This window comes from Malurus melanocephalus, unplaced genomic scaffold (assembly GCF_030028575.1).
Source record: "Malurus melanocephalus ecotype Western Australia unplaced genomic scaffold, MMel_1.1 scaffold_74, whole genome shotgun sequence".
Lineage (NCBI taxonomy): Eukaryota > Metazoa > Chordata > Aves > Passeriformes > Maluridae > Malurus > Malurus melanocephalus.
Window position 1 is genome coordinate 1,854,027 of NW_026623306.1, and position 25,987 is coordinate 1,880,013.

The following is a 25,987-nucleotide window of genomic DNA, read 5'->3' on the forward strand; positions in this document are numbered from 1 at the left end:
GCTAATGCAGAAAACAGCATGAGGTAAACTTTCTGAATTTTTGATTTGAGAAAAATAGTTTTTCTGTCAAAGAAATGTTTAATAGGAAGGAGAGGCAAAATGAACAGCAAAGACACAACATGCAGAATTTTGGTTTTTTAGCTTGCCAGACCAAAAGTAAAATMTGAATTTGTAGCATTTGGGGAAGAATATGGGGTTTTTGGAAGTCATAACAAATGAATCCTCTTGTCAAAGAAAAAGAGCTTTGCTTTGCTTGGTTTCACAGAAATAGTTAAATATGTGGTTTATGAGGCTATTGCCTTAAGTTGAATACAAGAACAAAAAATATTAATACCCTAAATCTGAACGTGTCATACCTATAGAAAATCAGGGGGTTGGAAAAAAATTCCCCATGRGCAAGTGACTCAGTCCAGTGTTATCACATTCCTGTAAATCTTTTCATTTAAAAAAATCCAGTACTGTTTATCAGGATAACCTGTACTGTTGGATGATGGAGTCACAGGTGCTTGAAATYGGAGGTTGTTTCTGGATGTCTCTCTGGCCCAAAGCAGGTCCAATTAGGTCAGGTTATGCAGTGCTTAATGAATTCTTAAATAAGCTGTTCCAATTCCTGGATGTATGATAGCTATCTCTAAACAAAACGTATAAATCAAGAAGGGCTCAGTTCAGCTTGTAATTTATTAAATGAATTGTGGGCCTTGTAGATGTTTGAATGTTGTTATCGAAAYAGAAATTATTCTGTTTCGAGATTGGACAGTGTTATGGTAGGATTGGGGTGTGGATGGTRCTGAGACACACGTAGGATTCTTGGCTTTGGGAAAAATCTTCTGAGACCCCTATAATTATCCACTGAAGATGAATTCACTGTTGAATTAGTGATAGCATTAGAACAGACAAATGCCTGTGGAAGCTGTGGTACTGTGGATGCAGCAGGGATGTTCATGGATATGCAGTGTGAGAGCTGCTTCCCTGGYATCACTCTCAGCAGCAGGTTATTGGGAGCTGAAGGAGCTTTGTGATCCAGACACGGTGTCTTTATATTTAATAACCCATAAATAGGCTTAATGTACTGGTTATTAAATTGTATTGAGGGTAATACACGTTTTTAATGATTATAAATTAGTCACAAGCTCATTTTGGTGATGGAAAATGCTTTTTGGAGAGACAAAAAAAATGTAATGTCTTTGAATGTTTGCATAACCATAGAGATACGATCCCCTCTCAAAGGGGGCTGACACTGTGGAAGAACAGCCTGGAACAGATCTTGCCTTAGTAACGTGTTCTTGTTTTAATTTTTTTTTTTATAGCCACAACCTTCTCCCAATGAAATTCTAAAGCAGATGGCTGTTCCTTTTTCTTTTTTTCTCTGCARGGTCTACTTATAGCTGTCTTGTTGGAACATGGATATTTAATATTTATGCAGTATGTACATGTGCACTGCTACCATTTGCCGTCTACATTATTTTAGTCTTCCATCTCTCTTAACAAACAGTGTCTGGACTCTTTAGTTTTACAGTGTGGTTAATAGAGGTCTTTCCATCAAAAAAGTACATAATGCTTCTGCTGTTTTTTCTTACTCCTGTGCCCCTTAAATGTCATCAAGTTTACAAAACTGGGGATATGAACAAGTGAGTTATTCAGTTTTAAAGAAAATAGCTTGGAGCCTCTATCGTATTTAACCCGTCTAACTAGGCTCAGAAGAAGTTTGAGCTGATTTAATCCTCTGAGACAGAGCTTTGACAGAAGTGTGAAAATGCCACATTACTGTATTTCTCCACAGCTGAAGCAGCTTCTTTTCCCCAAGTARGGAGAATTCTGTTGCACCAGCAGGTTGTTATTAGTGTAGGTTCTGTGGTACAAAACCTCTGTTTGCTTTCTGCATCTTACAGATGCAAAATAAAGGATAATTTTRTCTTTCAGCCAACTTTATCTGGTGATTGACAGGAATTAAATGTATGTTGCTGAAGACTATGGGAGGGAGAAGCCAATCCAGAAAAACCCAAATAAACCAAAACCTCCTACTCTTTCCTGGAGGTTTATTAGATGAACACGATCAAGAGCTGTGTATGACTGCGAAAACCACAATGATGATAAATGAGACACGTTGTTAAAAAGAAACCACTGATTATTGCCATGCACAGTGGATAAACTGATTTAAAAACTGATCTGGTAGGGAACTTTGTTTTCGCTGTAATCTGATACAGCCTCGTGGGTTGTTGCTGTAGCTTATGGGTACCTCTGACCTTTTCCTTCTCTGCTTTTTTTTTATTATTATTAATGCAATATTTGTTTCTAAATGCAGGGTAAATCTTAYTGCAGTTATCACACTATTTTCGCTGAGTTCAGCAATAAAACTTTTTGACTTCATGTAGTATTAACGGAAATAGTAAAAAAATCATGTTATATATTCAGAGAAAAAGAAATCATAGCATTTAAATCTTGGTTACATCTATGTTTATTAAGCACTTACTTAAGCTACACTTTTTTATTGTCAGTTTGTAAAAATGGTGTTGATAGATGATGACTTCAGAATTCAGTGACAGGGTGTGACTGTGTCCTCCTGAAGTATCAGGGATTCTCTGAACTTCTAAAYATCAGCATTCTCTTCACTGGGGATCAGACACTCATCCACTGGGTGTTCTGGCTGCCACGTCAGGTGTATCTGACATGCAAGATTGGATATTAGAAGTTGTGCTGGTGGAAATGCATGAATTGATGCTGGTACAGGAGAAAATGGAGAGTGGTGGGATGCTACAAGCTGTCTTTAATCTTGCTGTTAAGCCTAACAAATGTGTACCTGTGAACTCAACAGTGGTTAAAAACCACCCAAGCGAGAAATAGAATTAGGCTTTTGAGGTCTGCTTTTTCTCCTCTCTAGATTTAAAAAAATTGTTTCTCATTCCCTGTCAAATTTCCTCCCATTATCTGCCCACTGCCATGCTAGGATTAAAAGTCTGAAGTTAGGTAGGGTTCTGACCTCTTTGCTTGTGTGTCTTCTAATAACATGAGAACAAAGTTTCATCAGCTGAGGAGCTGGTGTGTAAATCACCTTCACCAGCTCACATGGTGTCACTTTTACTGCTCCTCAGATATGAAAAATGCTAGCAAGGAGGTTATTTTAAACACCTTTCATGGTGGTATAAAGCAGTCTGAAATAAGTTGTCTTCAAAATACTGTTAAAGAGGGTCTTGCTTGCTGTCCAAGTTCTTCCCTCATTCTGACTTACAACTTCAAACTTCTGTGGCATCAGATATGCTGGAAATGCATTACAATTTTCTGCAACGTAGAACAGAGCAAAGCTGCAACAGGTTGAGTAGATAATTATGTCAGAAGTGGAGTTTTGAACTTGAGACTGGGCTATGTTGTGATTAGTCCAAAAATAATATATTTCAATACAAGGTAGAATTTCTTAGGATACTTTAATAGGTAGTAACTTATYTCAAATAAGACCAAATCTGAATGCAGATGGCCAGGTTTGTATTTGTACATATACAAGTAACATTTTGTTTATTCTGGTGATCTGAACAGCATGGAATGGTACTGAACTGCATAAACCCTACTTAAAAATATTTAATTCTCTACCTGAGGATTGTTGGAATTTTTGGCRTGGTCACATCCATGATTCCTTGGCAGTCTGGGGAGGCTGGATGGATTCTGTGTGTGAGCCAGGACAGGCTGGTGGGAGGTGGAGGTGTGATGGAGCTGCTCTGGAGCAGCACGTGGGGCTGGCATGACTGTGATTTTTATTTTTTGCAGATACTGTGATGATAACATTGTTTACCATGAATATTCACTAAAAAGAGWGCATTTTAGGACATGTTTTGAAGCAAGCTGATCACTCTTTAAAACACATTATAATAAGTTCTAATGTGTTTTCATTCTGTATGCTTGACTCAAAATTTGTTTTCTCTTTTCAGGCAGCTATAAATGGTGTTATACCACAAGAAAATGGCATTCTACAAAGGTAAGCAGAGGACTGGAGTAGTACATGCAGAGAATGATGCTGGGTAACAGTTACTTTTTTTTCCTTCGTGAATCCTAAGAAGATGACATAATTTTCCTTTTAAAGCTGTTTCTGGAGTCACAAATCCTATTGCTGGCAAAGCTGATTTAACATTCAGTTTTTCCCAGGCTGATAGAAGACCAGCTCAAACAYCTATTCAAAACAGTTAACTTTTATTTTAAATTCACTGGTGGTTGGGTCMTTCTGTGTAGGGTTGTGTCTTTACAAAGACTGGATGTTGGTATGCTTCTGGCTAAGTATTTCTTTTTCCTTATGCATTTTTAAAGGAATGAATATTCCATGTTTCTGGCCAAAGCCATTTGTACTTGTTTTTTTCTGGTTGTTTTTTTAGTTTTTGTTTTTTGTTTTGGGGTTGTTTTTTTTTTAAATTTAATTAGAGGCAGCAGAATCTGTGATAGATGAAGTAAGGTTGTTCCCTTCTAAAATTAGTTTTACTGATTTTCTTTCAGCTTCTGAATTAATTTTTGGCTTGCATACTGATGCTGGGATATCTTGAAGTCACTGAAATTTGATCTTCTAAGTGCTGATGAGGCAATTGAAAAGAGCAGAACAGGAATTGAGCTACCTGAGWGTGACAGTAAAACAGTGCTTAAAATCTTGTTCAGAAAAATACTTAATGCACTATTTTAAAAAGTTTAATGATGAAAAAAGGATACATAATATAGGTAAAGTGATGTTTGACATCTCTGTCAATACTTACTAAAGCTGTCATTAAATAGGTTTTGATTGAGAGTAAAACTACTTGCTCAGTAAAGTTACTAAATACACATTTACTGTAAGGCCTCTTTAGTCAATGTAAGATGAAGTCTAAGTTGTGTTGAGCACTCTTTCTACCTATGTTTATAAGTTGTGATCTCAGAGCATTATTTTTATCCAAAATACCAGAATGTTTGATTGGGTGAAAGAAGCTGGGGAATAGTTATGGTAGTTAAAGCCTGTCTTCCATCACAAGGTGGTCCAGTGTCCATTTACATCTTTCTTCCAAAGTAATTCATTAATTTTTAGGGATAATTAGATAGTCAAATGCGTTTCAAATGTGATTTTTTTGTTGTTGTCTTGTTTTTGTCTTGTTTTCTTCCAGTGGAAGTAGTTTAAAGGGAGGCTCAGAAGATTTAGAAACCTGGTTTCCACTGGTGTTCAGATTAGGCTTATTTTACTGATGAGAGGCTTTTTATGTTCTATTAGAGGTTGCTAGTCAGGTATGTAGGATGTCTTTTGTGGTGGAATCAAACAATTAGTACAACTGCACTTGAAACTATTAATTTATTAGAGTGAAAAAAGCACATTTTGTTATATAATTTAGTTGTTTTGTAATCCGGTCCTGAGAACTGGGATATTCATTGCTCCTTGGGCCTACTAACAGAATTATAGTACTTCATTCACAGTTGGCCACAGACTGAAGACAATAACATCTCACTTGGTATTTAAACTTTTAAAATCCTGAAAATAAGACTCTTTCCTGTACTCTTTAGAACTCTGACATGGGCCTTTGACTTTTGAGCCGTAGGTCTGAGAGTGTGGGTCTTTGTAGCTGGGCATTCATCCTTGTGAGCATGCTGATGTGAGAAGTGAAGGAGCCCCTTGTTTTACAAGCATAACATGTTTTTCTGTTTCAAATGTGAAAGGCACAATGATGGGATTTGCAATAGCTSAGCACTGCTGCACTTCTGTGACATGTGTGCCATCCACATTTGCACTTTTTTAAGTTCAGACCTCCTGTAGGGGACAGATTTGACTTGCTCTGTGAAGCATTTCCACTGAGAAATCTCACGGTATCTTTAAGAACAGAAGGCATTTTTCATATAAGTTCTGATAAAGAATGAAAATGAGATAAAGTTGTGTCCCAGCATTTCTGAAATCCACCATGAGATCCTGCCCAGCATCATCCTGGTAAGAACATCTCAGAGGTGATGCTCCAGGCTTACCTGATGTTTCTTGCCTTCCAAATTTGATTTCTGTACATCATAGTGGTTTTGTTTTGGCCTGGAATAATGTTCCTGAGATTCCATGTTTTGTTACACTTCTTTCTAATCCCAGTCACATGGTTGTTGTGGAGAGGAAGATGAAGTGGTTCTGGGCAGTTCCTCATTGAGGAAGATGAAGTGGTTCTGGGCAGTGAGGGTTTTCCAATTTATTCTGACCTGTAGTGCTGTGGATACCCTTGAGTCAGGTATGCAGACATCCTTGTATGAATCTTCAGGATGTTGAACTTGAAGGCAAACTAGAATTCAGCATTGCATTGCTGTTGTACTTTTAGATGGTTTTATTTAAAATATATGCTTGATTATCTTAATTTGTTTACCTGAAATATACATATGTTTTCATGTTTGACTTGTTTTTTACTAATTTGGTGTTGGAAAATACCAATCTGCCTGCAGAATTTTGAGCTGTATTTCTTGTTTTTATTTCCACTGGGTACTAGCCCAATGATGTAGAAAGCTGGTCGTTGCCATGGTGCCAATTTTTATATGGTCACAACACTCCTGAAACAGGAAATAATCCYTCTCCTCAAGATAATTCTGGTGTTAATTACACAGTGGATTTTAAATGCTTGTTTGCCATCAATGCTGATCTCCTGTAGCACCCCTGAGCCTTGAAATGTTAAAATGGCTGACACAGAAGCTATTTTTTTCATTTTTAGTAAGCAATGTTTTCAGATATGACATCAGTAATTCAAGAGACTTGTGCTGGACTGTAGTAAGTGAATAATAATAATAATAATAATAATAATAATAATAATAATAATAATAATAATAATAATAATAATATTGTCATTTTGCTTTCCTAACTTCTGTTGAGACATACCAAGCTGCTCAATTTAAATTATCTTACCTGTCTTGCAGTGAGTACGGTGTAGAAACTTTGCATGGACCAGCGTATGGCCCCGCCAGTCACTCTCCAGCAGCTTCTTCAACTCCTTCCTCCTCCTCAGCATTTCGCCATGTAGTGCCATCTAGACAAATAGTGGAAAGACAGCCTCGAATGCTTGACTTCAGGGTTGAGTACAGAGACAGAAATGTGGATGTAGTACTTGAAGACAGCTCCACAGTTGGTAAGGATTTGTAAAAATTAAATGAAAAGTGCTGCTGTAAAACTGCTAAAGGAAAAAGTAATAAGATTCAACACCAAAAAGCCAAGTCCTAAAGCAAAGCAGAACAAAACCCCTCAAAAAGAAAAAAAAATCCCTCTGAAAATGCAGCCTCCACAGCTACTAACCGTTTTCAAATCTCTTTGCAGCTTTAAAAAAGCAAAATTTCACTAATCCGTTGTAAAGGTTAGTGATCTATCAAATACTTACTTTGAAATCTAGTTTTCTTATGAACTTGCTTCAGAAACAAATTGAAGATTAATGATTAAGTTGAGGCATRAAAATGTAATTTGGGGTAGGATTAGTGTAGATGCAAGCTATTAATAAGCGGATGATCTTGGTATTTCCTCTTTGAATCTGTATGGCATCTCCTTCTGCACAGGATTACTGACAAGATTAGAGCAATTCTTCCTGRTGTGAGGAACATCATTGCATTCTTCTTTATTCAATGTTTATTTGGCTMTTTCATTCAAATTAAGATTGATTTTATCGGGTTTATTGTCTTTATTCTAAAATTGATGCATTTTACAGCAGTATGTTAGAAGTGTGTTAGTATTGTAGAGCATGTTCTTTTTCACATTCCCCAAACTGTAAGATAAATTACTTTTACTAAGAAARAAGAGTATTTTTTTTACATTTTAGTTTTAATGAAGAACTTATCCAGATCCCAATAAGGAACTACATGAAAAAATAGTTGATCAAAGCAATTTTCTGTGCTGCAGCCTTTTGTCTGGGATAAAATTTGGAAAGTTAAACTTTTGATCCTTATTTGTATTTTCAGCAATGGATTTGATGTTGGCTGGTGCCACCTAGCGTTGATGAATTTGAATTATTGATGGATGTTCAGTGTTTTCTCTTGCACTGAGTTACATGCATGGAAATTAGACACAAAAATCTGATCAGATCAGAATTTTTCAGCTGTAGCACTTTTATATTTCRTTTCTTAATAACATCTTAATGACTTTTACCTGAAAGTAGCGCAGAAGGCGGTTCATGTAGAACTTCTGTCTATCTTGGGATATAAAGATTGAAGGCAGCCTTGTGTTTAAAGTTCTGAGAGAGGTGAAAAAGGAAAATGGTCAGATTTCAGCTGTGAACTTGAGGAAAGAATATTTTTTGCCTTTTTGGGGATCTGCTTGGMAGGATCCCATGAGAGGCTGCCCAGGAGGGCAKAGGGGCCCAGGAGAGCTGGTTGATCTTCAGGAACAACCTCTTCAAAGCACAGGAACAGTTCCTTCCTGCATGCAAGAGGAGCAAGCATGGCAGAAGGCCAGCACAGAGGAAAAAAGCAATTTTGGCTGAGCTAAATTCAAAAACAAAGTACTCAGAGGTGGAAAGTAGTGATGGGCTACCCAGAGATGAGCAGGTTTGGAGTCGGGAAGACCAAACTCAGGTGAAGCTGAAACCATTGGGGGTTTGGAAGAGTTTCTGTAAATACATCAGTGTGACAAGAAAGGMTCAGGAATATGAGAACCTGTGTTCAGTGGTGATTGCTGAGCTTGGTCTGTGGGAAGATCATGGAGAAAATCTTTCTGGAACGACTCTTTGAGCATGGGAGAGAAAAGAAGGTGATTTGGAAGAGCCAGCATGGATTTACTAAAGGCAAATTGTGCCTGATGAGTTGTTGCATTTATTTGCCTTTCATGGTTTGATGTCTGGCTCTGTGGACAAGGGGAGAGGATGTCACTGGGTTTTTAGTAAGGCCTTTGACATACTCTGCTGTTGTATTTTTCTAGCCACATTTTTAAGGTAAGAACTGGATTAAAAACTCATAAAAATAAATCTTAATCTGGTCAGAGAAAGTGGCTGATATTCTGAAGGGCAAAGCTGCTGCTTAGAGGGTCTTGGACAACCTGGAGGAGTGGCTGACAAGTTCAAGAATCAGCTGGACAAATCCTTGACTTAAACTGTTTTAATTAGACCTTTGGGTTGGGCTTGGGCCCTGTGTGCTCCAGAGGTACCTGCCAGCCTGAATTATTTTATTGCTGTAATAACTAAAGGGACAGAAGAACATCAAAATGTACAAAACATTGAAAAAGCTGTCAGAGCAGTCAATTGTGTGAATATTCCAGTTCCTGAGAACAGGACTAATAATAATAAAATTTGATATAAAAAATAGGCCCCCTCCTTGTTGCTGGGAAAGTCTGGTGCTCCAGATTTTCACAGATGCAAATGTGTGTGTCTAGTACGTATGCATATCACCAAAATACATGTTCAAATCATCAAATCCTCATGTGATTCTCCAATCATTCATGCTTTCTGGTTTTTTAAGCTTCCTTTACTGTTTGAAGTAAGGGTAACTAGACTAAAAATGCTTTTCACAGTAAATTTTTCCTTGCTTTTTTTCTGTAATTTTTCTTAATTACAACTCATTGTGTTTGAAATGAAATAGTAAGTGTGTATATTTTATACATTTCCTTTGTTTTTCTCTTTAGGAGATATCAAACATATTCTAGAAAATGAACTTCAGATTCCTGCATCTAAAATGCTGTTAAAAGGGTGGAAGACTGGAGATGTAGATGATAGTGTAAGTTTCCGACTGTGTTTTCAGTGAACTGAACTCAGAGTTTCAAACTGAGTGCCTGTGGGTGGGGATTACAATGCAAGAATTGTGAGTTTCCAGCAGTGTCAGATGTCTTGGGTGGCACACAAAGAGCTCTTAATCTAAACCATTGAAAAAAGAAATCAGGACAAGTGAGTTTGTGTTGGGTTTTAAATATAATGTGGCCCACCTACTAAAATGATGTTCTGAAGTAACAGTAAATATATCTTGGAACAAAATATTTGGTGACTTTGTATGTATATGTACCAATAATTGAAAAAAYAAAGTCAGAATTGGTGAATGTTTTATATTTATAATGTTTTTTCTCCCCTCAGACTGTTTTAAAAAGTCTACACTTGCCAAAAAATAATAGTCTTTATGTTCTAACACCTGACCTGCCTCCTCCTTCTTCAAGTCATTCTGGGTAAGTGTTTTGGCCATAAATTCTATTTGTATGGCTTGGTTTTTTTGGTTTTTTTTGTGGTTTTTATGAATCCATGTGTGTATTTGCAATCAGTAAATAATCTGCAGAAATCTGCAATCTGTAAGTACAAAGTGTTTTCACTGCTCTGGTGAGTGTTGGGATAAGCTACGTCAGCATCTCAGTGAAAAGAAGCTCGTTGGGGTTTTTAAAACTTTAGTGGGGTACATGAACCTCTTTGGTACATACAAAATGTTRTGTCTCCCAGATGTGATGACTTTAATTTAAAAGAAGGTTATTCCCTGTGGAAATGAGAGCTGGCCTTGCATATGGTGCTGCTTTGGTCCATTTAATGTATCATATAAATCATTCCTGGCAGATCAGAATTTCCTTTCTGAAATGTTTGTTACATTATTTTATCTTGTACTTTTTAAATATATGTAGACAGTCTGAACAATTAATTTCCTTTAATTGAGCAGAATATCTTTTATTACTGATTTGAACACTGAAAAAGTAAATAGTGAGTGTTCGTGTATCTAGTTCAACCCACCATTATCACCCCTGAAACAAATCCCCAAATGCCACATCCAGACGTCTGTTGAACAATTCCAGACTCTACCACATCCCTGGGCAGCTTATTAGCAATGACTTTGGTTTATTTTCTTCCCTGCCCTTCCTTCTGTGCTCTTTCCCAGGAAAATGGGAATTTTACTCTGGAGCCGCTAGAGGGTGCGCGGGAATTGAGCCTGGGAAGGAGCTGCTCTGGACCAGCCAGCTCAGGGAGGGAGGGATGCGCTTGGAATTGGGCAAAACGCGTGGATTTTAGGCTGTCTGAATAGGGAGTTGGCTTTCTGCCCTTGTAGATATTAGGGGAATATTCTACAAGTGCAGTTGTGTTACTGGTGGAAGGAAATCTTTGAGGGGCAATGGAATTTAGTAACAGCTTCCTAATGATTGAAACTACTTTGTATATTGCTGAAAGGTACTTGTGCTCATTAGCATGTAGTCTGTGGAGGAAATAAGAATGCTGATATGAATGGCAAAAATAATAATGATAAAGAAAAAGAGCATTAAGAGAGGGAATGGTGGCACTGGAACAGAGGGTGGTGTACACGAACTGTATGTGCTCTGTGTGTGCAAACAGGAGTTGTATTTGTGTGTGAGGACAACAAGCCATTGTGTTTTAGGAGCTATTTGAAGAACAGTGAATAGACACTATAGCTGCTAATTTTTCCATTTCCAATTTCAAAATATTCTACCCAGGTATTGCTGTATATTGTAGTTTGAATGTAGTTTSTCTGGAGAGAAAACTGGAGTGTGAAGAGAGTTGTTTATCGCAACTGCAGTAAAGTATATAACAACAAACTGTTTAAAAACAGTTCTTAGTCTTTTTTATTGGATTAATAGTTTTAAAGAACTTCACTTGGTAATAAAATCAAAGTACTTGTTACCTTTTATAGTTTATATTTGTTTCATAGTGGAGATTAGTTCTGGATATTTTTAAGATAAAAGTTGGTATCTTTGGGACAGCAAACGATGACTAATTAGTGGCTATTTAAACACGGATAATTTGAAGGCTGGATCATCTCCCTGAAGTCATAAATTCTAGATGAAAGGGGAGGCTTGCCTCCAATTAAAGCATCAATGCAGATCAAAACACATCTAATTGAAGCAATGTACCAAACCCAGTTACACTGTTTACTGCCTACTGTTAGGTCAGTTATTATTCAGATTAGTTTGTTACCCACAATTTTTAAAAGCGTCGTGCTCACATCTATTATTAATGGATGTTAAGGAACTTTGCCTCTTGCTCTGTGAGTTCATCTGTTGTTTTCTTCAAATGCCTTCTGTTTTGAACTAGAGATAAATAGTCKTGATTTGAATATCTCCAGAAAGTGATATTTGAAAAGCCTGAGATTCCAGTATGTGATATTTTATCTATGTGCCCTTCTTAAAAGGAACAGTCTGGCCTCAGCTCTCTGAGCTCCAGTTTGTGCCAGTTCTTTATAGTGAGGCAGAACAGTGTTTGAAACATCCTTTTCCAACACACTGCTAGGAAGGCATTGAAGTTTATTGTGACAGACTGAATGGCTTAACCCAGAACTGATTCAAAACCAGCATCTAAATGCAATGACAAAGTGATCCTGCAGTTTAAACAAACAAGAATCTCCCTGAGTATCTTTGTTCATCAGTGGCTTGCCTAAAGCTTTTACAGGTAATGGAAACCAATGAATCACTACTGCATGCTAGTAAATGGAGGTGTAAAGAYGAAATTTAAATGTCAAATACCAGCTGTACAGTTCCACCTTGCTTCCACAATTGCAGCTGGCAAAGCCATGCTTATCCATGCATGAGAACCAGAACAATAACCAAGTGTTCTGTGAGCTGTGGACATAATGAAATCTGATTTCTAGTGAATTCCTGCCTCATCCCAGCAGCCGCACTAACTCAGCCTTCTTCTTCCCAGCTTCCCATCATCTTACCTACCTGCTGATGCTGCTTCCAGTCCTTCTTGTGTATTTCGTAGCACCTATGTAATGTTTTTTCCCTTTCATACAGTATCAGCCTGCCCTGCCTCTGTTCTCCAGCTGGCAGTCAGGTAGTATCAAAGGAAAGGAGAAAYCATGTCCTGTGGGCAGTTGTGACATCTCTGACCAGAAGTGACCAGGATGAGTATAAAATGCTGCACTTTTAATGTAGCCTTTCACTGAGCTGGGAGGTAATTTGAGTTCCCCGCCTTCCACCTCCTGGCCGTTGATTTATACTCAGTCTTTGAGACCTTTCTAACACTATCAGACCTCCTTAAAACCAGTGACTGTGTTCAAAAGTTACCAGATGGGAGCAAAAGTTACCAGGTGGGTGGAGAAGAACATGATTTCCCTTGAAAAGCAGTCCTAAAAGRACAGATGCCAAAGAATGTCCATCACTGAACATCTAAGGGGGKAGATCCCTTGCACCAGCTTTGTCAGATTGGATTAATCACTTCCTCAGYGTGCAATTCCTTCCTTTTGTTGCCTTGGATGCTTCTTGAAGGYTGACAATACCCAGTTCAGGAAATAGGTTTAGGAGAATGTGAGAGGGGGGCATCAAAAGCTTGGGCTCAGGAGTCTGGCCATGGAGCTGGGTGATCCAGATCATCTCTCCTTTCTATCCTGTATGTTCTGGGAGATGCTTTTCATCATTTTTTGTTACTGTTGTCATTTTAATGGTATAATATATTTTATATTTTTATACATTTTTTTTGCTAAACAGCAGAAAGTCAAAGATAATTTATTATACCTGATAAATCATGGGAGAGTTGGAAAGCATTAAAACCCCAGGTGCATACCATGGGTATTATTAGAAATAATGGAGTTTTGCTAGTGATTGTAACTTATTTAACAAATGTAATCATCTGTGTGGATAAGAAAAAACCCCACAGCCCCCATTTTTCAAGCAATAGGTCCATAAATTGCTGAATGCCTCTGCTTCAGACCATTGCAGAGCAGTGGTGGTGATGTGGTGTCGTGTTGTACRTTCTCAACTGTAGCAGAGTGTTAATTAAGAACGTAACCTGCAACTCCAATTAATGGTCCTGTCTGTTTGGCTGGACAGGAGCAGTGCCTTGCTTTAGTTACTTTGAAAGCTTCCATAAGAATGGTAAGATTAATGTTTTATTTTCACATCTGTTCATGAGACAGTTTAAAAATCCTGAAGTTTAAAATGCAATAGAATGTAAACAAAAGGGCTTCTGCTCATTTACATGTTAGCCAGATTTGCTAACTGATTGCTGTTTGAACCTAATCTACCACCTCCTGCTGCATTAGCTACAACAAACATTACATTTACATACTGATTTCTTATTTTGTTTTAATGTAAATAATCTGTAATTACAGTAAATTTGGACTTCTGTTGACATGAGCTTGTATAAATCTGTAAGTTTAAAATGGAAATGTTAATTACCTTGTGTGTCATACCTGTTTATATAAAAATCAGAGATTTTGAGGGAAATCTCTGTGTGACTGGGAAAGATATTGCTTAGTAGGAAATACTGAATGTATTTCATAAAAAATGAAATGAAAAGGAGCATTTACATATCATTGATTAAGGACTTACTTTCAGTGTCAAATTCTAAAATATTACTAACATTTCAAAGAAAAATGCAATTGAATAGCAAAGTGTCATATAAAAAAAACCAAATCATTAATCCGATCTCTTAACAGTAGACAGAACCAGTCTGTTTTGTGTGTCCAGGTCTCTTGATAGAATTGGTCAGAGCAGTGACCATGGTCAGGTCTATTTTCTGTTGTCTTTTCTTGAACTTCTATTTTGGGTGTAGGCTGGGTACCTCAAATGGAGTATTGGTGCCAAAAAATATAATTTCCCTTGCCTCTTGTGCTGAATAGTGAGTGCAGAATCCTTCAGCTGAGGTAAAACAGTTGCAATGGCAGTATATCAGCCATCAGCAAGTGCTTTTAAACGCTGGAGTTTGCAGTAGGAAAAAAATGGTTTTAGTAACACTGGCCTACTTTAGTCCTGCTTCTAGAATTTTGTTTTCTTTTCCCACTAATTAATTCTCAGATTAATTGAATTCTCTTAACAAACTGGTGGCAACAAAGAAAAAGAATTTAAAAAAAAAAAAGAAAATTTGTCTTGACTACAATGGGGCATACAGGTTTACCCTGATTTTTSTTTTCCCTTTTAATGCAGCTATTTTATTTGGAAGATTGTGATCAACTAACATTTGTAGGAAGATTAAACAGCTGCAAACACCAAAGCCAGATTTTGAGAGCTATACATTGTATTCAAAGTCAGTCTTCTCAATACATTTATGTGGGCCTAAAAAGAACGAAAAATAAGCTTCAGTGAGAAGTTTCCTTTAAACATTTTCATCTTGTAAAATTTATCATCACCTTAATGGCTGAAATACAATTTTTGGGCAATATACATTCTGGCACAAGTAATTTGGGGTAATCTAYATCCCCCTTTGCTGGAGGAAATGATTATAGGAGGGACAGACATCTCTGGCTGCGTGTTTGCATCAACCCCATCCCACACTGGAGGGTGGGCACCAATGCTGGCATCAGTGACCCATCAGTGCCAACAATTCCTGCTCCCTTTGACTTCCTGGTGGACATTGTCCAAAAATTGCAGCTTTCAGACCATGTGGGATTTTGATGTGGGAGCTCAAAGGACTGCAGCAGTTGGCCAGTGCATTTCTGTGTAAGCAGAAGTAGTGTTCCTCCTGATGTTATTTTTCTGAAGAAAAAGTGAGCATGCACTATATTTGCTAACACTTTCAAACCCAGTTTATCCTCATTTTTTTCAGGTTGTTTTTTTTTAGCCAGCTTAATTTTCAGCTTCTTTTTTCAGTCTGTTTGTCGATGAATATGTACTGAGAATTTGCTTGTTAACAACGTTCAGCTTGTGTTGCTTAGAAATCCCAAAAGTAGAGGTGTCAAAATTGTTAGTTACTTCAAAAATTAAGGCTTTTAAATTTTAGGCACTTAATTTAAATTTGTTTGAAGAGTATTTTTTCCTTTCCAAAATACTTCCTGCTCTCACAAGTGGAAAACTTTTCCTATGAGCAGATGCTTTTTATTAGTGAGCTGTATTTTTGARTTGTACTGAAGTGTGTGTATCATGAATAACTGGAGAGACTGAGGGTTTGATCAGACTGGCCTGTTTCCTTCTATGTTTACATCAATTACAGAATGAAAACATGAGTCATGTTATCAGTTAGCATCTACAGATTTTCTGATAGAGTCAAAATTAGCATTAACAGAACCTTGTGTGAGTCTGTATGGAATCCAGATCCATTCACATATGCTGTGATTAATGTTTTCAGAGCAATTAAATATGTCATTTGCCTCCAGTATTTGCTGAAAACAAATAAAAMATCAGAACCCAAAAAATCTCAGCAGGATATTTTAGTTGCTACTGAACATTTGCCAATAGAAAATATGGTTGTGGCGATACGAAACTCACTAACARTCAAATTACAATTTCCTTTGAAAATAAGCATACAACTTTTCAGGACTCTTTATTTTTCCCTCTCTTTTGAAGAAATGTGAAGTATTTTAAAAATTTTCAAGCCTTTTGTTAGAAGATTTTGTGAAAATGCAGAAAACTACATGTTCAGCCTAGATGGCTCCAGTTACATTTGTAGTGTCTGTAGTGCACATGGTCATGCTTAGCATTCCGTATTGGAAAATCATAAAAGACAAGAGATAGCACTTGATGATTTTGTTTTGTAGTATGTGATCATTGAGATGTCACAGGAGCCAAGTTAAGTTGCTGAGTGAAGATATTTTTGTAAGGTAAATTTCCCTGAGATGTTCAAGCAAATTGAGTATCTCTTGCTGAAATATCCAGTGAGTATTGTATGAGTTCCTTCCCATCTGAGCAGTAAAGCAGCAGATCAGCAATTTTAGTAGGAGTTAAAACTAATAAATCAGGTCTCAAATGATTTAGGAGCCTTTCTTGTTCTCTTGTATCGTGAGATACAGCTRTGGTGATCAGCATTCAGAATTTGTCCTTTACTGCTAAAAGGAGTTGAAGTGTTGAATGTTTCAGAAGTGACACGGAATAATGAAGATGTGCAGGAAAAAACACATTCTGTTTTTTCTTTTAAGTGTATGTGATAACAGAAAAAAGAATTGAATAGGCCCAATTAAATTTCATATGCCATTGAACCAAGTCAAGTCTGCATAAATATTGTTTAGAAATCCAAGCTGTGGTGCAACGTTGCTGCAGTTTYGTAGCATGTGTAAGATTGCACACAGTCCAAATTGCAGTGTCTATAATAGAAGTCCTGCCTTCTACTTTGAAAACTAGATAGCTGTATAATTTTGTATCTAATTAAGCAAACAGGATGCCTTTTTAACATCCAGATGTTTTGCTACTAGGAAAATCAGAAACCCACCCCCCCAAGTTTGTAACAACATGAAGACAGAGTTGACCGATTTAAACTGTGTCTTAAGATTTTTTTTTTCATTTCTTATGATTAAAACCTCTGTAATGCACATTTAAAACAACATGAGCAGAACTAACATTTCTAAATGTTCAATACCAACAGGAGAAATCTTGCTGGAGTTWCTTTTTAATTAGCTGGGTTTATGTGCTTTGAATGAAACTAAGCAGAAGAGTTTCCATTTGGTTTCTGCTTCAGGTGACCCTAGAGAARCAAGAGCATGCTTTGCCTCCTTCTGCTTACCATCAGTTCTTAATGTGCATCATAGCTTGATATTTGGTCTGGTCATCAATATGCTGACAAGCCTGTCATTAATGGCATTAGGAGTGCTAAATACACTCCATGTTTGTGAAGATAATGGGACTCTCTCCATTCTGAAAATACTTAACATTAGAAGAGCTTTAAAGGCTGCAGTCACCTTATTAAGGAAGGAGTTCAGRAATGGCCTTTGGTCATTCTCAGCATGCTTCCTTGCATTTAAGAGTGAAAAGAGAGATGATAATGTTGTGCCTGGACTTGTCTGTGTAGAGTTTAGGGTACCCTGGGGTTTTTGCATCTGACTGTAAAACAAGCTATAACATGCTTATCCCTGATTTTCCTGTTTTTCTTTCAACCATTTCAGGGCCCTGCAGGAGTCATTAAATCAAAACTTCATGCTGATTGTCACCCATCGAGAAGTCCAGCGGGAGTACAACCTCAACTTCTCAGGAAGCAGTACCATTCAGGAGGTGAGTGCTGTTTCACAGCTGAAGAATAAATRTAGCTCATTATAGCTAATGCCAGCTCTGTTAAAGGGGCTTTGTGCGGTCTAGATGGATATTCCTGTATTTTATTAGTCTTTTTTTTCTTTTTAAATCAACTGGATCATCGAGATTTGCTGTAATTTGATTAAAGAATTCAGTCAGTAAAAGGTGTTCTATTAAATTATACAGAAAGGATGTTTCTTTTTGCATTGTAGCAGCAAAATATGTGAACAACGTTTATTGAGTTATTCAAATTGCATTTTTCTTGAAGCCCCTTGAAGGTCCCTCTGTGTTCCCTTCTTTTAAACAGCTCCWTCTCCATTTTGTAGGCACCTCAACCATTGCTGGTTGCTGTTGGGGTGCTGTTTTTCTTGCTGGCCTCGTGGCCAGATGGTTTTGTGTGTAATGGACATTGCTGCTGTTCTGTGGAATGGCCAGCAAGGGGTGATATTGGAGAGAACTTCGGCAGAATTAAGTCCTAAAGGAGCAAATATCTCTGATGTGACTCTGAACTCTCTGAATTCAGTCTGGAACCAGTCCCTTGCATATTTTTAAAATTCCTTTCCAAGCCCAAAGGTRGTTGTCTAAGTGCTCCATGGTATGTCTCATGCCAGATGTTTTGGATGTTATTTTCCATATAACCCACTGCCTTCTGGAAACTTGACAAACAACCTAGAAATGTGAATCTTCAGAATTCACATTACAAAATWTTAAGATTAAATGTTTGCTTTTCAAATTAAATGTATGTTTGCTATTATTGGTCTGACACTTGTCTCAGTCTTTTAGGGTTGAGTAGATTTTATTGAAGGTTTTTGTGCCACATACTGACATAGTACACAGAATTCATTTAAGTTCTGTAGCATTAGCTATGTTGTATCTGATACCACATTGAAAAATGATCATTAGCTGTTTTCATTGTGAATCCTGTCATTCTTAAGAGCTAAATTCTGATTTTACCTGTGTGAAAAGGTAAAAAAAAGCCTGTTTTCTACTTATTTTTAGATCTACTATCGTAAGKTGTGTTTTGCTTTTGTGTTAATAGCAATAAACAAACATACTTGAATCAGTTTGACTTTTGAGGGGCTGAGCTTTGACTGTCTAAAATTGTAAAGGATTTGAATATTTATGGAAATAATTCATCCAAATATGTGGTTTTAATTWAAAAAAATGGTGAGATTCTAAAAGAAAACAMATACATACATATAGTCCATCTGGTTTTTATCATTTGATAAAATAGTGCTGTATCATTTACTTCTTTGCTGGTGGATCTTACTTGGCCTAAAGGAACCAGAAAGCTGTGCCAGGGTGATCTAAGCTGCCTCTCCATGCACTGAAGTTTGCTTGTGTATTGGTAATGACAGATTAACAGTCAACACGTTACCATATGAAGTCAACATAATTTAAAACTTAATTATGATTTTCTCCTTCAACAACCAAAAATAAAAACCCGTAACCAGCGTGAGCRGAAACCCTTTCTTTGCTTTTCTTGTATCTAAGTATTCCACCCAGGAGAGTGTATAAAATTGTGAAGACCAATTCAGGGGCTGAAGTGACCYGAGCTCTCCAGCCCTTGCAGTGGAGCTGATGCTGAACAGGTGAATGTGTCTGTGTGTGCAAAGTCTCCTGGAAATCCCTGGGGATTTGGCTGAGGTAGAAGGGTTGCCGAGCATTTGTCTAATTATAGAAAACAAGCACTGTTTTGAATGTTAACTCCCTAATGGTTTCTTAATTTAATTTTTTTTTTCTTTTAGCATAGAGTGATCATTGTAACAGATCTAGGCAGTCCTTGTGGTTTGGAGGAGTCTGTGCTATCTTTCCTTGTCTCCTTTGTCTCTGTCCTCTCYAGGGACTTAATTTTTTTTTTTCTTCTCTCTCTCGTTCGCACTTTTAGCAAATTAATAGTTTACTTTCCTCCTGGTGTATTTTTGTARCGGTGGAGAAGCTCAGTGATGCAGTTGCCAACCACAAGAGGGCAGGAAGGACTATTCAATTATTACCTAAAAATGCCGCTCAGTGTTTTCAAATTAGCTTCTGGTATATTAACAAAAAGGACTATAATGGCCAAGTTATTGTTTGATTTACAGATAATTGGCATATTGCAGGGAGGAGACTTAATTTCACCCTTTTAAATTAAACAGGGAGATTTAAAAAGACATAAAATATTCATTAATGTTCAGTGATTATAAAGCAGTGGCATATATTTATTCTACCTTTATTACTGTTTCGATGGGAAAATACTGCAAATATTTCAGAAATCGACTTGGCCATACTGACAAGTTGAAATGTTTAAGCAGTGTTAATGCAATCTACTCACACGCCATATCCTATGCAGAAAGATTCAAAATGACTACATCAATTATTAAAAGAAATATTTAAGATTCTAGAAATGTTCTACTTCTTGCCACAGTTGGGTGYAACTGTCTCTCAAGGGCTACTGGTTCAGTGTGGTGTTATTATTAGTACTGAGAATTTTAAGGAATAGGTATTTTTTCCAGGGGTTCAAAAAGCCCCCAAACTCGCACCAAAAAYTCAACCTCACCACCCTTGCAGAGGGCATGAATGTTTTGCAATGGATTTAATGCAAAATCAAGTGAGCTCACAACTGTGCTTTCCTAAGCTGCTATTGCTTCAGCTCTCTGGGTTTTTTTATTGTTCAGAATGCATATTTAATAGTAAATGATACTTGCATTAATTGTTTTTTTGAAGAAATTGTGGTGTTTATGGGGAAACCATGTGACAAAAAATTATCTGAGAGAAGCCTGAAGCTGTAGGGCTCATGTTTGCTTCCACAATTTCTTGCATATTATTTTARTAGTTGGATTTTGGATGGTGCTTGAAAATGCCTTTTTTTTTTAGCACTTCTTATCAAAATATCTAACTCTTTATGTATTAAAATCTGATTCTCTCATCTAAAAACATATCAGTTACGTTCAGTTATATTGTTTGGGGARCATGAACKTATACAGAATCTTTGGAAATGAAATAAAAATTTWAATGGAACTTGTCAAAAATTCTGTATATTCGATTTAATTTTTTTTTTAGTTGGGCAGTGGAGTGGTTAACTTGGAAAGTTAATACTAACASGATGGTCTAAATTGCAAATTAATCTGTGTCACAGGTTTCTGACATCTGTTTGTTCTTGTAAAATTGCAGTATTAAATTAATTCTGGGCAGATACTGTTCTGGGAAATATCATGGTTACTTTTTTCCATGATCTGCATTTTAAATTGGAAATTGGTAGGTTTTGTGCCAGTTTGGAGACGGTAAATGAATACATTTCCAGCRTATTAGATGGTTAAATAAAGACAATTTGACAAATTGAACTCCTAATACAAGACTAAAAGCCGTTTTCTGTCTGAACACTTGTTCTTTATTCTGCTGAGATAATTTGTAGAGGCTGTCTGCAATTGGTGAGAGTTTTTTAACTGTAGGTTTGAGAAGCTCTGCGCTAAATTACTGCAAGGCATTGCTACATTCAAGATAATTTCTTTTCTATCTATTCTTACTACCTTGTTCAYTTAAAAATGAACATTTTTTCTACTTTTCATTTTTGCAAGTTGTGCTTACATTATTTGACAGAAATTAGGGAAAGCCTGTTTTAGAGGGGGGAATGTTTAAATGTGTCAGGGAAAGCATGTTTGTGTTCTGATCCTGGAGCAGACAAACTAATTTGTGAAAAACTTAATGGACCCGAGTTCTTGTCACAATAGTGTGCTCTACACTTTGGTTTTAGTCAGTGACATAGAAAAAAAAATCAAACATTTTTAACAAACTGGATTGCTCCATTAAAAACAAGGACTTTGCATTGTCTGTTTTACTCTTTTGATACAGACTTTGAAGCCTTTTTGTGATTCCCGTGTGCAGGATTACAAAAATACCCAGTGTACACAAGCTGTGGCTGCTAAAGGGTGGACGAGTTAAATATGCTGAACCCCCGGTCCTCTCACAGATTGGTGATTTTATTTTGTAACTGCTGGAAATTCCAGTTGAGAATACTATGTAGAGCATGTCCTGGGCACTAGAATTCTTGGTAAAACATAAAATCTGTGCAAACAATGCAGGGAAGATGGGTCTTTAAATGCTGGCTGCATCTGCATCGCTGCCTCTGCTCTTTATTCCGTTCCTTCAGCCAATAACTTAACCAGAGGCTGCCTGCTCAGCATCCCTGTCACCTGTGCTAGGTAATATATTTGTTCTCTGCTCCCCATAGACTCACTGGCTAAGGTGGAATATGAAAAGCAATGTATCCAATAGCAYTCCAGGCAGGAGGAAGAACATCCGTGCACGCAGCTGCCTGCGCTGAGATAAACTGTAAATTCTGCCTTGACAGACCCTGAWCAAGTCCTTTGTGCTAATTTCTTTAAACTTTTTTCATAAGTGGATGGATGTTAAACAATATGTAAAGTCACCATTACGAGCATGCAGGCAGAAACCTTACTTAAAAGGTCTAAATAAATGTAAGGTATCAGTATAGGTGAGCAAATGAATTACCTGCAGCAAGCAGAAAAATAATCTGGCTGAAGGTCTTGTACCTTTTTTAGATCTGTTTATTGATGGCTGAACAAAATATTTTCAAGCCAATTGTTGTTGAGTGAGATCACTCAAAGTAAACGTCAGACACTGACACGGAGAYACAAAATGTGTATATAAATAATGTTATTCTTTTTAATGCTGTAGCCAAATAATTACAATAAAATACATTTGCCAGAAAATAGGCATACCCAAATATGKTACATGCATTAATAGTTTCAGAAACAGTTGTTTTATGTTTTGACATTTTGTACTTTCTTYAAAATTGTTGAAAACTATTGTTGTAATAAAAATCAGTAACAGCACATTTTGGTATTTAATAGGAGGTGCACAAACCTTCTATTGTTCAAATATTCAGTCATGCTATTAAAATACATTGCTATACTCATCTTGAGTACTTGAGCCATATGTTTTTGTGCAATTTGAAYATTTTATTTGCTTTTTAAAGAAATCTGTCATGTTAAAATTATATTCAATTTATAGCAAGTCAGAACAGCAATATACATAATTTAAACATCACTGTGGTAGCCTCAGTGTTCTATAGTGGTAAATGAGAACCTGCTAGCAAGCCAGGCTTTGACTTTTTTCAGCGAGGAGAGAAAAATCTATTTTAAAAAAGCTAAATTAACTTCTTGGTCTGTTTTTTTGCCTTTCTGTTATAGAAAACCAGCCCATTCCTAAAGTAAAATGTATTTGCTGAAAGAAATCCTTGATAAACTTGTTGTAAGTGGTCATGTATTTGGAATGATATGAAAAGGAAGYTCCTTGGGAAATAAAGAGAAAATACCTTTTAGGTACCTGTTCAACAGTGATAACTTTATTAGGCACTTAMAATATCTTAATACCTGACTGAAGAGGTCTGTTTCAAAGATGCCTCATTGAAAAAGGTATTTTTCTTTTTCTGCAACAGAAACAGCAATAAGAGATAAAGAAAGGGCACTACTTCTCACTTAATTATGAAACTTAATATATTCCTGACAGAATATGTTTCATAACCTGTTATTTGATTTTGGTGGGTTTGGACGTGCATATCATTAAAGAAACGATCTTCAGTTATTAAAAACTAGTAAACATGGACATTTTTATATGCAAGAAAAGGCAGAGAGTAAATAATTGCACTGGTGACCAATACTGTAATAATCCTGTTTTACAATATGCACTTGACAGGTTGTAATAGTGCTAATTGAAGAGACTAATTCACACTTGCTTCATTCTATTCAAAGGCAAAATCAGCAGCTTGTTTTGCTTTTGACCAGATGGTCCTGATGAACACCTACTGTGCACTTTAAGTGCTTTACTAGAATTACAAAGGCTGGGGGCTGCATCCGACTCAAAATGATTTGAGAAGAGAAAAAAACCTCGCTGCTCAATGGATTTGGTGCAACTAAATTAATTCTAGTGGACCCATTACACATTGAGCCCCCTTTTCAAAGTGCTGAGCCTCCTCGTTTGTTCTGTAGCAATGAGAAAGTGAAAGGCAGATTACTGCAAACAGAAATAAAAAAAAAGTGCTGTGAAAAGGAGAAAAGAGGCCTTGAAGCCTTTTCATATCATTTGGGTTTTTCAAGTGCGTTATTTTTGGGGAGGGTGGATGTATGAAAAGCCAATTGGAGTTTTTTTTGTTTTAAAGTGCGCTATTTAAGTACTATGAATATAAAAGCAAGAGCAACAGTTGACTGAGTTTACTGTGGTAAAGCTTTGTGTCCAAGGATGAATCAAATTCATTATAGTCAATGCTTTGTATTTTCATATGAATGTAGGGTTAGTTTCACAAGACTGTGTCTGTTTAGGATAATTATAATTTAATATTTTCCTTTCATAAAGTTATCACTGTAGTTTATCTAAAATATGCTGAAAGCAAGGTTTTTTTCCTTGCATAAATTTAGAAGCGCCCAGAGAGTTTAAAACTCCAAAGGAAGCTGTTTGATTTGCAATGGAAGGCGAGGCAGCTTCCAATAGCACAGATTATTATAACTAATTAGAAGTCACACATCTGTTAACGTTCAGTTTGTCACTGCTCTTAGTTTAGTGTGTGTGTTTATATCTCTTGTTTATATCTCTTCTTCCTTTCTCCTTCTCTCCCTCTATTACACTCCATCCATAAGTGAAAGGTGGCTTGGAGAGAAACTCTCAAAGGATAAGGATCAATTTATTTGAATTTGAAAATAATGAGGAGTCATTGTTATAATTTTGGTTATGGGTTTGGCTCTGTAAATGCTCAGTCATGTGAGTTGTCCTTATTTTAGAAGTAATCATGTTGAATTGAATGGCTTTGCTCATGTAATTTAAGGATGCGAAGGATTTTGGGGATCAAGACCTAATTTAAAACCCTGAATTTTTAAAAAACTGCAATTAAAACCATCGCTTGCTATTCTGATTTTGAATATTTGCTGTGTTTTACTTTCAGGGTGGTGGATTTTTATGCAAGGCTTCTATCATAATGCTAGCTATTAAAAAGGTGTTAGCATGAAATGACAAGAAAACCTAAGCAGCTTTATGAACATATTAAACAGCTATGTCCCCAGCTCCTGGGCTATTCAGAGTGGGAAAGCAGCACTCTGTAGCTCAGTAGCACAGTGCTGTTATCTGTGTGAATTATATTTAGTTGAATAACAAATGAAAAATTAAAGTTAGCATTTTTTTGCAATTAAAAAAAATTAATTTRCAGCTTGTAAATTAAAACGGTTTAGAACATGGTTTAACCTTTCTATCCTGTGTTAACTATAATACGATCACTTCTATTATTGCATGATATACACTTATATTAAAAAAACACATTCGTTGAATTGCTGATTTGTTTTCAAACAATGAAATTTGTATTTGTGCAAATTATAGTAGGCACAGTGTTCTCTCATGTTTTCTCATCAAACAACCCAATTATACTTATAAATAGTGAGGTGCTAATGAACTGTTGTTCTGGAAAAGTTGATTTTTTTTTTTTAACTTGGGTAAGAAAGGAAACACTTCACAATTTTAGAGTGCTTGCTTGGTGAGAAAATATTTGAAAATATTTTACTTATGTAAATCATGTTGGTGCTATCACTTTTAAATACACAACAGAAGCTAATCTAAAATCCCATCAGTTCATATGGAGTGCAACTACATTCTTGACATTGTAAATTGCTCACTTAATTGGGAACCGAGGATTTTCTTATATTCATTAAGTTACAGAAGTTGTTTCCTGAGAGTTAATATTTTGGTTTGAAGTTTGTCACTGCATTCACTAAATAGAAAGAGGTAATTTTTGGATGGTTGTGGTAATAAGGATATTTAAAGTAGAGCTTGTGGAGTTGCAACATCAAGATGGTGTAAACATAGCGCTGCACTATGTTGCTTTGCAATTTACCATGCAAAGAAAACACTCAGTTGCTRTTACAACTGTGAATAAATAATATTTGTCCCATCCATAACATCTTAGTGACACAGGCACTATCTCTGTAGTAAACCTGTTTTTTTAGGTTTTTTCAGTTACATTCCTATATCTGTGTAAAACGTGAACTTGAAAAGTTATCCTTTTGTTTTTGTACCATGAATCGAGGGCATAAATTGGAGAGCCTTGCACTCATTTAAGGGATAAAATGGCCTCATAATCACCCACAAGAAATCCCTGTTACTGTTTTTAAAAAGGGTTATAGCAGCTCTTGGCAAATATTTGCAATAAGTGGCAAAATTTATGCCTTGCTTTGT

At 36.5% G+C, this 25,987-nt stretch overlaps 1 protein-coding gene across 1 annotated transcript in view; it reads left to right on the plus strand.

Moving 5' to 3' along the window:
• Positions 1-25,987, plus strand: part of FAF1 (Fas associated factor 1) — a 146,896-nt gene that overhangs the window by 28,758 nt on the left and 92,151 nt on the right. Inside the window, exons 3-7 of the mRNA XM_057367063.1 lie at positions 3,918-3,964; positions 6,868-7,076; positions 9,548-9,639; positions 9,990-10,078; positions 17,650-17,755. Of these exons, the coding sequence (XP_057223046.1) occupies positions 3,918-3,964; positions 6,868-7,076; positions 9,548-9,639; positions 9,990-10,078; positions 17,650-17,755 (543 nt within the window). The remainder of the gene's footprint in view (positions 1-3,917; positions 3,965-6,867; positions 7,077-9,547; positions 9,640-9,989; positions 10,079-17,649; positions 17,756-25,987) is intronic.